This window comes from Anguilla rostrata, chromosome 13 (genome assembly GCF_018555375.3).
Source record: "Anguilla rostrata isolate EN2019 chromosome 13, ASM1855537v3, whole genome shotgun sequence".
In the NCBI taxonomy this organism is placed as follows: Eukaryota; Metazoa; Chordata; class Actinopteri; order Anguilliformes; family Anguillidae; genus Anguilla; species Anguilla rostrata.
Genome location: NC_057945.1, coordinates 24,117,412 through 24,131,972, shown reverse-complemented (window position 1 = coordinate 24,131,972; position 14,561 = coordinate 24,117,412). Strand labels below are relative to the sequence as shown.

Below are 14,561 nucleotides of genomic sequence, written 5' to 3'. Positions count from 1 at the left end.
GGCACAACACAAAAGGACGATTAACTTCATTCTATCTCAAACTAAAAGAAAGAAAAAAAAGCCGCATGATTGATCTCTATTCAGTCCGAGTGACAGAACTCAATTCCTATTGGCCGGTATGGATTCCAACTCTCCAGCAATACAGCTCTCCGGTGGTCACCTTCAGATTGTCTGGCAGTTCAGTGCGGCCAGCATAGCCTGGATTCATGGTGATGAAGACAGCACAGGAGGGAACCAGAGGAATCTCCGATCCTTCAAACATAAACCGTTCTGCCTAAACACAGACACACACATACAAAAGTCACAAAATAAAACATGCTCATCACACCAACAGATCTCAACAAAACCTATGTATGTGTGTGCGTGAGTGTGTGTCTGTGTGTGCATGTGTGCGTGTGTATGTAGCTGCTCTACTCACTCTCTGCTGCTGGGCCTTCTGGATGGTGGTGATCTGCTGAGCTACGACAGACAGCACCTCCACATCGATACGGTTGAACTCATCAAAACAGGCCCACGCCCCAGAGCTGCAGGGAGAAGGGGGATTGGGAAACAAACACAACGGACAGCACACTGCTGGTGACAAAACTACAAACACACCCAAACACTTTGACAGACCATCTCAGAACATTCTTATCATAGGCTATGACACCAGTCTGCATTTCTAAAGCTTAAGGATGAACTGTTCCCAGGAAAACTCACAGAAGTTGAAACATGTTGCATTATGTGCTTTGGATTCCAAAAAATCTAAAATCTAATATAGAAACTCAACATGGAACAGCAATAATGAAATGCAATGTACACCTCAATTCAAAAACTTTATTGTGCAAGCACAACAAAATTGCAATTGCGTCAAACTCAAATGGTGCATTTGTAGGACATATAGGACACATATTTACAAAGAATTTACTCCCTATAGCACCACTTTCTGGGTGTAGCAGGATCTCACCTGGCCAAACCTTTCAGGAACTTTCCCATGGCGATGAAGTCCAGCTGGTCTGAGCAGTTGAAGACCACAGTCTGGATAGCCAGAGCCTTGCCCAGGTCCTTGGTGGTCTCGGTTTTTCCCGTCCCTGCGGGTCCGGCTGGCGCCCCACCAAATTTCAGGTGCAGCGCTCCAGTCAGGGTCAAGTAGCACCTTTGGGTGGGCGAGAGGGGCAGGGAGCTCATTACATGTACTCGGATATCCAGGGCACACTGAGGCATTGTGAGGCCAGGGCTGTACCTGTCTGTTAGCGGGGTGATGACCAGACGGCCTGTGTTGCCCAGGTACTCATAGCCATAGAGGAACTCTGCGTTCACTGCCCGAACATACAAGTCATTGCGTGCCCAGTAATACCTGGGAAAATTGACCAAAAAAAATGGACACAGCTTTCACCCAAACTCACCAAAATGAGGTACCCAAAGTCAATGTATGGCAAGACAAACTGCCCTGCATGCGAGGTGTGTGTGTGTGTGTGTCTCTGTGTACTGCTCTTTTTTTGATACTTTAACCTCTGGGTGCACAAACTCACTAATGTCAATGTCATTTATCACCTTTCTTTTAGGTGATAATAAACATGAACTGAGGGATGAAGATAGAAGAGTTGTGGGATACAGGGAAAATGCTGATTTTGTGCTGAGATGGGAGGTTGCCTGACCTCAGCTGGCTGATCCACTCAAAGTCGTTGACGCTGGAGACGCCTTCCTCGACCAGATTTGCTGCCACATCCTTGGCGTGCACCTCAATAACAATGAGGGCCGAGAGGACGGAGCGCTGGATCCAGGACAGCCGACCCCTCACCAGCTGCACCAAGTCTCCCAGCTGCCAGGGTAACGCAAGCAAGAGCAGTTATGCACAACAAGCACTATACATTATACTTTACTTTATACACATCTCATATGATTTACACACAACACACAGGACTTCAGATAGCCTACTAGTCTGATCTGCCATCACTCATTTCTGCCAAATCATTATCATTTGAAACACGGATGTTTGTCTGTGTCCATCCATGATCGTAAACATGTTCATCCCTATGTCTTTTTGCAAGTCCATTGAGCTCAGACATTTCCACATCCTCTATATACATCATGATCAAAATCTTTATTATGTTCATAGGGGGACAACAGTGCTTTGCTCCATCCACCCAAGTGGATCTGTATCCACGGAGGCGTACAGAGACGTCCAGGGTACCTGGGTCTGTAACTGGGGGAAGAGCCGGTCGGCCAGGTCCCCCTGTTCCAGTGCCTCAGATACCTCCAGGGTCCAGAAGGTCTGACAGCCAGCGATGACCACTTGCCCAGGCCAGGACAGTACCCACTCTGTGCGTGCTTTCTGAGGGAAGAGAGAAGAAACAGAAGATGTGAGAAGCTAGACAGATGTAGGAAAAACCTAATAATTTATTGCCATTTATATTTTAAAAAATTCAACCTGCTGGCTTTCAACTACTGTGATACGAGTAATCGGCAACAGGGTCAAAGCAAGCTGATGGACGATCGAGAGAGCTAGAATTTCCTGTTGCTGCTGGTAGTCACACTATCCTATTTTTCTAAGTCGTTCAACTGTGCTGTAGAGCATTCTTCTGTCTCACACCCTAAAAAAGACTGACGGTCCAGAGCTTTTGCCTCATTTGTCTCGCTTTCTAGCATAACAACATTTCCAGATTTAGCACAGACTTCTTTGTTTTATTTTCCATTTGGAGCCTGACCTCTGGGTACTCCTGAAGGGAGCGATCAATGTTGTCCCTCAGGCTGGCCTTCATAGACTTCTCCACCTCCCGTAACCAGTCCTCCACATTCCCAGAAGGCATCACAGGCAGAAACAGCTGGACCTCCTCCCCTTCCCCGGAGTACATGTGTGTGATGAGGAGGTCTGACTGAAACTGCAGCTGTGGGACACGACATGGTATAGCGAGATGTTGAATGGGACGGAGCGAGGAGGCGATCGCACCATTACAAATGTGCCCTGTTAGGTAGGCTGATTTACAACAGGATCCTGGGGAACACTAGCTACAACTTACTAAAACTAAACAGGTCTGTCCTCTGAGACATACTGTATTTCAGTAGTACAGAAAACAAAGAGGAGAGAGACTGATGAGTGAAGAGGCAGAGCAAAGAGGAAGAAAGAGCAATGAGAGAAACAGAAGTGGAGAGAAAGAAAGAAAAAGATATTTAATGCCATATCGCTTCCCCCACCAACCCAGAGACCTTAATTAATGATTGCCATTATTTTCACCTTTCCTTTGGAAACACTAAATAACATAATAGGAAAGAGACAGAAAGAAAGATACATGAGTGTTATACCTTGGCAACATTCTCAAAGCACTTGCGGAGATGGGGCTGCACTGCCATGGGATCCTTGGTCTGGGACAAGATCTCCAGTAGCTCATCATCTGACAGGAAGTAGAACCTAGAGAAATTTTCATACAGTGAAGTTTGACAAGTGATACGGACAAGAACAACAAAGACAAAACAAAAGAACACTGAAAATTGGGCTTAAAACTGATTTAGAGGGTGGTCACTATGTGTTTGTGTGCCCCCTACAGGCCATACCTGGGGAAGGCCCCTCTTTTGGTCTCCAGGTACTCGCTCAGGCCCTTCTGCACCTGCTCCAGCAGCCTGTTGCAGTTCTTCAAACTCTCCAGCAGGTGGGGATCCGGGCACAGGCTGATCACCTGGGGCACGGGCAACACATGAAGTTCATTCCAATTCCCTTGCTTTTACTCCTTGCATCTCTTCCTTGTGTCCTTTCCTCAGTCCTTAGCTCCACCCAATGGAAGACATTCCATAAACGACTGGAATGAACCCAAGGTCAGCACCAAGGGGGTATACTATGAAGAAGGCTTAACATACCCAGGATTTCTTTGCGTTAGCAGGCATGACAAAACCTAACAATCTCAAATGGACATAACCAGTATCATAAAGGTGGTTACCAGCTTGCTAAGTGAACACAGGCTTTGTTAATCAACCTCTGTGTGTGTTCCCAAAAAAGGGTCAGTGTCTGCAACAATGAGCCAATAGTACTCAAGAAGCGTATTTCTTTCCTGTGGAAAAAAATACTGATACGGACGGATGTAATGGACAGATACAAAGAACATAAAACTATCGTAATGGCAAAAAGCAACACCGCTGCCTCCAAAGCTAGGGAAGAGCATTGGCAAAAAATGACTGATCATGTAAATATGTTAGTTAAAGGCATACTATGCAAGATTTCTACCTTGAAAATATTACCTTAAAAAATTTTTAATAAAATAACCATGCATAGCCATATCTTTGACAGTGGGACAGTCTCTGTCTTTGCGCACATTTGCTGAATCGGTGCTCCTCTGCCTGCATTTCCTCTTCTAAAATGTGTTTGGGATGTTTCTGGGTATGACACTTGTTTCTGTGTAGGGAGGGGATGGAGTAGCTACAGAGCCAGTGCGGTGGGTTTCAGCAGAGCCCTATAGTCCAATGTAGAGGTCTCATTTGACGACTAAGAGTCAGTGCCCACACTATGAGCAAACATTCCAGTGAATTTTCACCCTTGTTTATGTGCATAAATGAACTATCGCAGCTTTTATTGGGGACATAAAGAGATGTGACTGTACAGAGTCCAAGGTCTTCCAGTTTCTTTGCAGGACCAGAGCTCACAAAAAGGTTAAAATCTCATTGGCTTATCACTGGCTGCTGATAAATCTGTGCTTGTCTGGAGCTCACAAGGCCCCCTAGTAGCTGGGGCTCACCTGCTTGTTTTCGAAGGCGTTCTTCATGACTTTCCGCCAGGTGCGCTCCATGGTCTGGTACCGCGTGGCCTCCACAGGCAGCTGCCGGTTGATATCTTCAGAGCTGAAGATGGGCTCCAGGTAGAGCCAGGAGCGCTGGCAGGTCAGCCACTCCTCTAGAACGTCCTGTCAGCAGGGGGAACCAGAGAGCCATTATCAGCGCATTCACAGTGCTCTTGCCATCTTAATAGATGACTACAACGTGAACAACATTCACACTAGGTTAGCACTGAACAACACAACAGAAGGAAATGAGCAGATACGAAGTGAAAAGAATGCCTCAGTTAAGCAGAATTATTTTCTGACAAACTCTTAAAAGAAGTCAGAGAGAGGACATGCACCCAAAAGGCAAACAGTAATCATGTTTCCCCAATACACCCCTCTGTTTTAACTTTATGACTCACTACTCAACAAATACTTAGATTTGCTGGATCCCCAAGGCTAGGCAGCTCACCAGTCCCCCAAGAACAGTGTACCTGGGTTAATCTTAGCTTGTTCTCCCAGGTGCTGATACGTTCCTCAAACTGCTTCTTGTAGGGTGAGAAGGACATGCTCTGAGTCATGACAATGTGGTCATCCAGCAGCTGGGAGGCCTCATCTGGGCTCTTCAGGATGTGTGTGCCAGTTTCTTTGTAGGGCATAACATCAAACTCCACGGAGGACCACTCCTGCTCCATTTTATCCAGTGCCTAGGTGACCGGGAAACACAAACACATGTACACACACATGCAAAACAGACACATACACGCCGGCAATAAAAACACGCAAACAGACACCCAAGGACAAACACACAGGCATAGAGACACAAAGAGGGACATATAAACAAACACACACACACACACAATAAAAACAAACACACACCAAACACAAAAATATAAAACAGCTTGATCACAACATTCTGCGTGATTCTGCATGAAGGTCAAATTAAGTCCTTAAACAAAGATTACTGTATCCAAATTAGCCCTAAAGCATTACAAAATAATCAAATACAATTTGAGCACAATTGCATTTGTTTTGTTATTGCTTTTCATGGCTGTTTCTAAAAGGTCTACACCAGGAGTGCCCAATCTTATCTGAAAAGGGCTGGTGTTTTAGCCCTGTACTACTACACTTGATTCAACTAATTAACTAATCAAGCTAACTAATCAGGTATCTGAGCTGGACTAAAACAAAAACCTGCACCCATACAGGCACTTTTCAGACAAGACTGGACACCCCTGGTCTACACCATACAGGATAAAAACCACTAAGTCACTCCTATAGGAGAGTGGCACTGACCAACATCTCAGGATAAACAGCGAGAGCTGAAGACTCAAAGCTGGATGCTCACCTGTTCGATGGCAAACTCCTTGCCCGCGATCTCAGCCACTGCAGCAATGTGTTCCACGTGGCTCTGCATGCCCATTTCCAGGCAGCGGGCGAGGGTGAAGTTGGCCTTGGGCCTGACGTTCATGCTGATGCGCTCGGACAGCACCTCCCAGTGCCGAGTGCGCATCCCGGGGTTCCGGAGCCCCTGGATCAGGGGGATGTACGGCTGGAAGTCCTCCACCTTCCCCCGCACGTTTGTCGCTACGTTCTGGCAGGCTGTGAGCATCCAGGGGGGAAGGAGGGTTAGCACAAACACACCTGCCTCTGCCACCACTTCAAGCACATTTAAAGCCCCTTCAAAGTGCAAAAGGAGGGGATGAGTGCTTCATATTGGACAATACACAGAAGATGTGAACATGGAGGCAGAGAAATGTAGCTACAGAAACAGTGGCTACATTAGGGGTTGAATTAGTCATAGAAAACCAGCAACTGAAAACCAGACTATGATGTGACTTAATAACAGCAAAGACAGTTGTGAAAACCTGGATGAGCCTTTTCTCCAGCTCCCTATGTTTTAACTGACACTCACCGGGAATGTCCTTAAACTGCTTGATGCACTTGTGCATGGTTCTGTACGTTTCACTGACGTTGCGCTCCAGCAGTTCTGGGTCGATGATGGACAGGGGGTCATTCAGCCAGCTCTCCTGCCAGCGTACCCAATCAGAGGTGGTGGTCCACAGGTCGCGGAAGGGCTGGAAATCGCGGGTGAGCTTCTGCAGGCGGTCGTACTGGACAGTGCAAGCACAGCACACACTCAGCACAAGGACTCTGTTTGCTTTAGTGGCTTGGAGTGTCTGCATTCACCTAAACATTCCAATGCATGGTCTATTTGGATGGAAGATGGGCTCCTTCATATTCGGTAATACCTTTGGCAAAAAACTATGATTTCCCCCCAACCTGGATTTAAGTCTATGTGCACATAACAAGCAGCAGGTCTTATGCTTTTACTTATAATTAAGTAGCAAGGACTGGTTCAATTAAGCCCCTCAGTGCTCTTGCCGTTCAGCAGGAGTAGTCAGAGAATGAGAAGATCTGGGTGCAGTACCCTCTGATTGGGCTGTTGGGAACCATGGAGAGAGGGGAGAGGAGAGAGGAGCGCAAGCTCACATTGGTGATTGGGTTGCCAAAGAGACGTTCACGGTTGTTGTAGAGTTGCGCCAAGCCCTGGGCCTCTTTCAGCTGCTTTGAGACACGTCGCACCTCATTGGCTATCTCATGGGTGCGCTCAATATCCGTGTAGGCGGAAAACCCTGCCACCAGCATCTGGGAAGGTGGAATGATCAGGATCACTGGGAAATTCTGCTACATGCAACAAAGCCCAGGGCTCCACAGGATTAAATACAGGGAACATTCACTATGGTAAGAGCAGCAACAGGAAAATAGTGTGCTCAATGATTGTGTGCAAACAAGATACTACATCAACTAGTTACACAAAGCAGAAGATTATGAAATCACTCCCAAGAAGCACCCTTATGTCACAGTTTGTGGCATACATTCAAGAAAATGACAGATTGGTCATTCATATATACCAAAAATACATGTCCAAAAACAAAACTCTTCAAAGGGTAAAACTAAATTTCTGTGCCTGATATGAAATTAAATAAGAACCATGAAGACTATTATACACAAAAATTCATTCAGAAAAAACAGACTCTATACAGTACTGTCTTTACCTTGGAGAGCAGTGATGTATCCAGGTGTACAGCTCACCTGTAAGGAATCCAGGCGCTCCTGGAAGTTGTTCTGGTCCACCTGCTGGATCTTGTGGAAGCGCTCTTCATCTTCTTCATGCTGGATCTTCACCGCCTCCATCTGGGTCAGGACCTTGTAAGGCCACCCAACTGCAGTCCATCTGCGCAGAAGTGTGTGTTCAGTGCCCTTCTCGAGTCTCACACTCACACTTCCAATTACACCCACAAATTCACCCTCACACTCTCACACACACACCCTCACACTCCCACTCAAACACTAAGATTCACCCTCCCACACCCTCACAATTCAACACACGCATACGCCCTCACGTCTCACACCTACAGCATTTTTATGCTGATGACACAGTGCTCTACTCCTCAGCACCATTCCTCCATCAGACATTCTCCAACCAACAGACTGCTTTTAATATTATACAAAAACTCTAATGAGCCTCAAGCTAGTCCTGAATGCTGAGAAACGCTAGTTGCAGATGACACTGGGAGGTGGGTGCTTCTTAAATGGACAAGTTACATGACAATTCTGGCACTCAGAAACTCCATATTTGGCATAGTTGTCATGTATTTGGCATAGTTGTCCAATAATAAAGCTAGAACACAGAGTTTGTTGTTCCAGCACCAGCGTCCTGGCCACTAGGGGGCTTGCGCAAAGGGGTTAATTGTATGTCGTCCAAATTTCCGTTTGTTTTTATTGTATTGTATCTAGCATAGGGTACCTCTCACCCTCTCTCAAACTCACACACACACTCAGCACCAAGCCCTTCCCTCTCATTGACTCATACTCACACTAGCAGACAAAAGGAGCTTATGGGCCAGCTTGGATACTTTTCAACTTACTTTGCAGTGAAGTCTCCATCAGAGAGGTTGTAAAAGAACTCGTCGATTAACTCATAATCAGCCACGACTTTGGAAATGAACTCCTTCAAAACACGACAGAATAAATCTGAATGTACAATAACTATCAATCAAACTGAGAAGGACATAGTTACACCAGTCAAATTCATTTCAAGTTTCTACAGTATGACTCCAGGATTTTTTCTGACTTAAAATAAGGAAGCGGTGGTAGTTAAATCATGATCACACAGGGTTTCATGGGCTGGTGGCACCACGGGTTGAGAACATTAAATGTCTTTCCTGGTGCATTGTGCTTATTACGATAAAGCGCCACATCAAAGTAATGCCGACACTGCAGTTACATTGCAGTTTTTTCATGCCAACACCGCTCAGAATTTTGTGGAGGCGACACAAAATTTGATCGAGGTAGCCGCCACAGAATTGTCTGTGCAGGAAAAACCCTGGACTCAGACACAAAACTAGTCATGCAGTGTGTTCAAGCCAGTCCACACAATAGCAGATAATCCAGCTGCACAGGTGCCCCAGGTATGGGTCCATGCCATACCTCTTGACCTTTGACCTGTTCTGGGATCAGCTTCATCCAATCACGCTTCTCTGTCAGCTCCTCAATGCTGTTAGGTTTGTCAAAAAGCTTCATGCTGATTGCCTTACACTCCGCGCATGACTGAAATAAGAAACACATGCACAGGACAAAAACATTGGCACAATACACACAAGGTTATAAACATGAAAGCACAACACACACACTCAAACACAGACAACCCACATCATCCACTTGCTGGCGTAGCCTTAAGGCAAACTGGTCGAGCACAGCGTTGGCCAGGCCACGGCGCTTGCTGGACAGACTCTGGCGTGTGGCTTCCACGCTGACCAAGAAGGGTCCAATGACAATGGAGGATGGGAGGGTGTGGTCCAGGCGATACTTTTCCTGCAGGTGTTTATCCACCTCTTCCTTTATCTCCTGTGGTGTCTGATCTGGCTTGCTATGAGCCCTGCACAGAAAAACCATCAAAGTATATGTTAATAATAATACACAATATCATTCCCCTATCCAAACCAAGTATAGGCACTCTTGCCCTATCTGAATAAAGAGCTGTGCAGACAACGTCATGGCCCTGTGTGAGTCAGATGCATATGACGTTGTTTCCTTACTTGATGTAGGTTGCGATGTCACTGTTGTGCACCTCTAAGTGCCGCTCATACTCGCGGGCATAAGCCTTAAGCGGCACGGTGGCCTTGCGCAGGGCAGTACGAATTTTTTCCCGAATCTCCACTACTGCTGGTTCCCACAGCGCGACAGACTGTAGCTGGGGGGTTCCGCTGATGAACATCTGCTTCATCACAAACTGAGACAGAGAGACAGGCCCATTCAGTTACAAACTGAGATACAGGCACACACCCCTCCATAACAAACTGGGCCCCCGAGGCACATACTCCCCTAACAAATTCAGACACAAAGATAAAACCCTTCATTGCACTACAAGCTGCAATACAGACATACCTATTCATTAATTAAACTGGACAGCTTAGTACAGAGGGCTAATGAAACATACGTCCCATTAATCATTTAAAAGTAAATCACTGACAAGAGTGCAATCATGATCACATTAGCCACAATGAGAAGACGTCACCTTGTCCAGCTGTGGCAAGTTGTGTGTGACAAGAATCCCCTTGTCAAACAGGCTGACGACGGTGGCCTCGAAGTTCTCCAGGGGAGTGCTGTAGCGCACTCCAGTCTGGTCGAGGACGAGGTCCACCAAAAACATTGGGTACTTTGTGGGTCTGCAGAGAGAAGAGCTCCTTTCTTAAAGGCATACTGTGCAGGATTTTAGCCTTGCTGTGGTCCTGTGTTTACAATCAAAGAAGTCTCCTCCTCCGTCCTCAACCCCGCCCACTCACGTCCGTATTATATATTTTACATCCATTTTTATACCGTTTTTATTCTATCTCTGTGTTTCAGCAGCTGTCACCATCGAGGCAAAGAAATTCCAAGGTTGGCACTGGTTTTTGAACGAGCCCTGTCGGCTTGTCATTTTGTTTCACTGTTGTATACTGCAGCCTCCATAGAACTATTATCTCTCACACATAAGCTTGGTGGTAACATTAATATGCAGGCTTCAACTTTTAAAAACACACCTCTTTCACCAACCGTAAGAAAGAAGACAGCAAAAGACAGACTGTAACCTATGCACTCCTCCTGCAGCTAATGATGAGACAGAGGCAGAGAGAGAGAGAAGGGCTGGCAGGGGAGAAGCACACACACTTGTAAGGGCTGTTGATGAGGTCGGGCCCCCACACCATGTCCTCGGGCAGGGACAGTATGCTGTTGCAGGCGTCCAGCACCAGCCTGCCCAGGCCGACCAGCGAGTCCTGCACCAGGAAGCGCAGGGAGTCCTGCAGGCTGAAGCGGATCTGGGACATCAGGCAGTACATCTTGGACAGGCGGTACACCTCCCAGCTGGACTCGGACAGGCAGAACCAGCCCATGCTCTCGTCCTGCAGGCTGTAGCGGATGGAGGAGCAGAGCGAGGGCACCCAGGTGTCCCTCAGAAACAGCTGCAGCTGCAGAGCACAGATGTGTGGTGTACAAGTGAGAAAAGTGCTATATAAATGCCAGGCATTATTATTATTAGTAAGATAGTATCAGTAACAGATTGGTGTAGAGAGGCAGTGGAGGATGGAGTGATATGCCGAAAACCGAGGGATGAGGGGAGAGATTAATGGACATAAAGAGATAATGGAGTGATGTGAGAAGAGATGGGGGGGATGAGGGGACTGGCTGAAAGACGGTCATCTGTGGGGTACCTGAGACTGAGTCTGGGAGTGCGCCAGCTCAAACTCATCCAGACGCAGGGCCTTGGTGAAGGGAATGTGGAACACACTCATGGCCGCCACCTTGCTGCACTGGACACGCACGTTGCACAGCACGTTAATCACTTCTGGCTTGGTCAGCAGAGTCTTGCGGATGAACGACGCCCGGTTCTGCTGTAAGGGGTAGTCTGGAACCGGCACAAGGCCTGGGGACAAGACAAAGCCTGAACTAGTGCTGCTCACATCATTACAAAAAACAAGAACCTACTGAACTCACCAGAGAGTTTGAAACAAGAGCCAATTTTACTGAAAAGAAAAAGGTCCGCAATTAAAGAATATAGAAGATGCCTGAAAACAGTGTTATCAGCAAACAAGCCAAAAATCATCTTTTGCCCTTTCATGTCAGTAAAAATAAATACAATTTGGTTCTAATCTAGATATAGAAACAAAAAATACATATAATACAGGTTCTTGGGAGGAAATTCATGACAACAAACACTATCACTCCCAGCAGCTGAAAAGGACCAATGTTGTCCACCCTTGATTTGTTAGTGGCATCCCCAGTGGTCTGCGTGCAGTGCTCCTCTTACCCGACTCAGGCACTTGCTCAGGATCGCGCTGCGGCAGGGTGATGTGAGAGAACTCCTCTGGACATGTCGTCACCACCTTGTCGAAGTTGATGCGGTTCATGGTGCGGTCGTACTCCAGACTGATCTCACTTTCCAGACGGCTCACACACTCCCGCAGCCTGCAGGCAACAGCACTATTCAGACCCACACACATACACACACACGCACGCGCACGCACACACACACACACACACACACACACAACTCACTCACTCACTCACTCACTCACTCACACACATACACTAATACACACACACACACACACACACACACTAACTCACTCACTCACACATACACTAATACACACACACACACACACACACACTCACTCACTCACACACACACTCACACACACTCACTCACTCACTCACTCACACACACACACTGACACACACCCACACACACACACTCTCACACACACACATACACACACACTCACACACACACACACACACACACAGACACACACTCACACACAGCTGATATTCTGAGTGAATCGGGAGTAAAGCGGCCTGACTCACAGCTGCACTTTGAGCCCGGGAGTGGAGAGGGCGTGCTGTTTGACGCGGCTCAGGCACGCGGGGTCCAGGGAGGGCGAGCCGCTCCACACGGGCATGCAGTCCACGGCCAGGTGGTACAGCAGCAGAGCCTCGGTGTTCTCCCGCCAGCGCTGGGCCCACTGCACCCGCTGGGCAAACACGCGCGGGTCCTCAGCGATGAAGTTCAGCCGGACCCTGGGCACCCAGTACTGACCAGGCTGCAGCTCGCCCACATCTACAGGGGGCAGAAAGAGAGAGAGAGACAGAGAGTACGCATCTCATCACCTTGAAAAGTTAGAACGTGCCATTGCTTTTCTGGGTATAACTGTCATTATTAACTATTTTTAAATGACAAATTCATGGCCAATATTCGTTTTCTTTGACATCACAATGCCTAGCACTTTTGCCAGTAAAGCTGATCAGCATTAGCAAGACTATTCAATTGAGCAGACAGGACCTGTATCGATGGAGATGGGTAGGTTTAGCTACATCTAGCTACAGGCTGAGCCTTTATCTTACCACCAAAAACCGATAATATACAAAAAGATATTGAATAGAGATGTTCTTTATTGTATGGTGTACTACACCATGGACATCCTGAAATGCATGACCAAACTGAGAAAACATCACTCTCGTTTTCTAATAGTCAAACTCTTGGGATTAATGGTTCAGCCTGAAAGATTTGCCATGCCTCGCTCTGGGAGGACATGGAGTGAGGAAGACGGCAGTGGGCGTTAGCTCACCTTTAGCTTCCTGGCCCCCGCAGATAACCACGGGGTTTCCCTTTGCATCCCTGACTCGGTTGCAGTCAGCCTTGTGCACCAGGTACAGCTGCTTCTCTGGGTCATAGTCCAGAACTCCAACGGGCTGCCAACAGTACTTCAGCCTCTTCGGGTCGTCTACAGAACCAGGAAGGGAAAAGAGGCAAAAAGCTCAGTTGAAGGATAAAAGCTATGCATTAAAAGAGATTTACTGAAAAACACAGTCCATTGCATTTGAAAAAATGCAATGAATGAATGTAATGCAATGCATTTCTACTTGGGCTTAAAGCCTGGGAGCCAGGCTTGGCTAAAAAGACAAGTTTACTTGAGGGTTACTTATGGCCACCGACTGGAGATCAATCATAAAGGGGGGAAAAAGGAAAGTAAAAGGTAGAGATGCGGAGCGAGAGGGACATCCAAAACAGCTGATACGCTGGGAAATGTACACCACACAGCAGATCATGTTCAGCAGCCCCGCTCACAGAGCAGAGTACAGTACCCTGCGGCACATCGTCCCTGCTGGGCAGAAGCGCTTTGGCAGGGACAGGTTTGCGGTCAGGAGTCCCCTCCTCATAGCCCAGGGACAGCCAGTCTTCTGGGGTGCGGACATCAAACTCCTCGTTGTCAAAGACCTGAGGGGTACAGCCCATGTAAAACGCTTTGCGTCTGAAGTGCTTTCCACGCCATCTTTGAAAAGGGCTTCAGCAACAGTAACAGCAGTGCTACAGATCTGAAGGAGTTTTCTGTAGCTGATAAAACACATTTCTGTTTCCGTCATTCCATTTTGATCGGCCACATAAGCCCACCTCCAAAGGCAGGTAGTTGAACACTGGCCGACCAAGGTTCTCAGGGCCGCTCTGACCCTCCTCGTAGCCTTGGTGTCTGAGCATCAGATCACCCGAGTCGATGCCCATGTCCTTCAGGAGCTGGTCGATGTCAAAGTTCATGTACGTCCGTCTTCGCCTGTAAGAAATTCATGAAGAGCTTTCAAATTGATGTAATTTCATTAAAACCTGTGTGCATGCGTGTGTTTTTCTAACATCAGTTCTGAGATCATACACAGATGAATATGAATTTAATTGTATTGTGCACTCATGCTCAAACCGCTTATTTTTGTTATCAAATGTTAAAGCATAAACCTAGTTCA

General features: G+C 47.1%; 1 protein-coding gene across 3 annotated transcripts in view; it reads right to left on the bottom strand.

Moving 5' to 3' along the window:
• The window catches only part of dnah1 (dynein, axonemal, heavy chain 1), a 41,537-nt gene that overhangs the window by 24,194 nt on the left and 2,782 nt on the right, over positions 1-14,561 (bottom strand). For all 3 annotated transcript variants that reach the window (XM_064305438.1, XM_064305440.1, XM_064305439.1), the window contains exons 5-31: positions 14,221-14,377; positions 13,914-14,046; positions 13,397-13,552; positions 12,636-12,888; positions 12,076-12,233; positions 11,480-11,691; positions 10,938-11,236; positions 10,306-10,456; positions 9,827-10,020; positions 9,441-9,666; positions 9,219-9,338; positions 8,657-8,739; positions 7,821-7,962; positions 7,218-7,373; positions 6,640-6,838; positions 6,073-6,326; positions 5,219-5,431; positions 4,704-4,868; positions 3,532-3,653; positions 3,283-3,388; positions 2,688-2,867; positions 2,174-2,314; positions 1,638-1,801; positions 1,223-1,336; positions 947-1,135; positions 419-524; positions 161-274 (exon numbers count right to left, since the gene is read on the bottom strand). In XM_064305438.1, the coding sequence (XP_064161508.1) occupies positions 161-274; positions 419-524; positions 947-1,135; positions 1,223-1,336; positions 1,638-1,801; positions 2,174-2,314; positions 2,688-2,867; positions 3,283-3,388; positions 3,532-3,653; positions 4,704-4,868; positions 5,219-5,431; positions 6,073-6,326; positions 6,640-6,838; positions 7,218-7,373; positions 7,821-7,962; positions 8,657-8,739; positions 9,219-9,338; positions 9,441-9,666; positions 9,827-10,020; positions 10,306-10,456; positions 10,938-11,236; positions 11,480-11,691; positions 12,076-12,233; positions 12,636-12,888; positions 13,397-13,552; positions 13,914-14,046; positions 14,221-14,377 (4,507 nt within the window). The remainder of the gene's footprint in view (positions 1-160; positions 275-418; positions 525-946; positions 1,136-1,222; positions 1,337-1,637; positions 1,802-2,173; positions 2,315-2,687; positions 2,868-3,282; positions 3,389-3,531; positions 3,654-4,703; positions 4,869-5,218; positions 5,432-6,072; positions 6,327-6,639; positions 6,839-7,217; positions 7,374-7,820; positions 7,963-8,656; positions 8,740-9,218; positions 9,339-9,440; positions 9,667-9,826; positions 10,021-10,305; positions 10,457-10,937; positions 11,237-11,479; positions 11,692-12,075; positions 12,234-12,635; positions 12,889-13,396; positions 13,553-13,913; positions 14,047-14,220; positions 14,378-14,561) is intronic.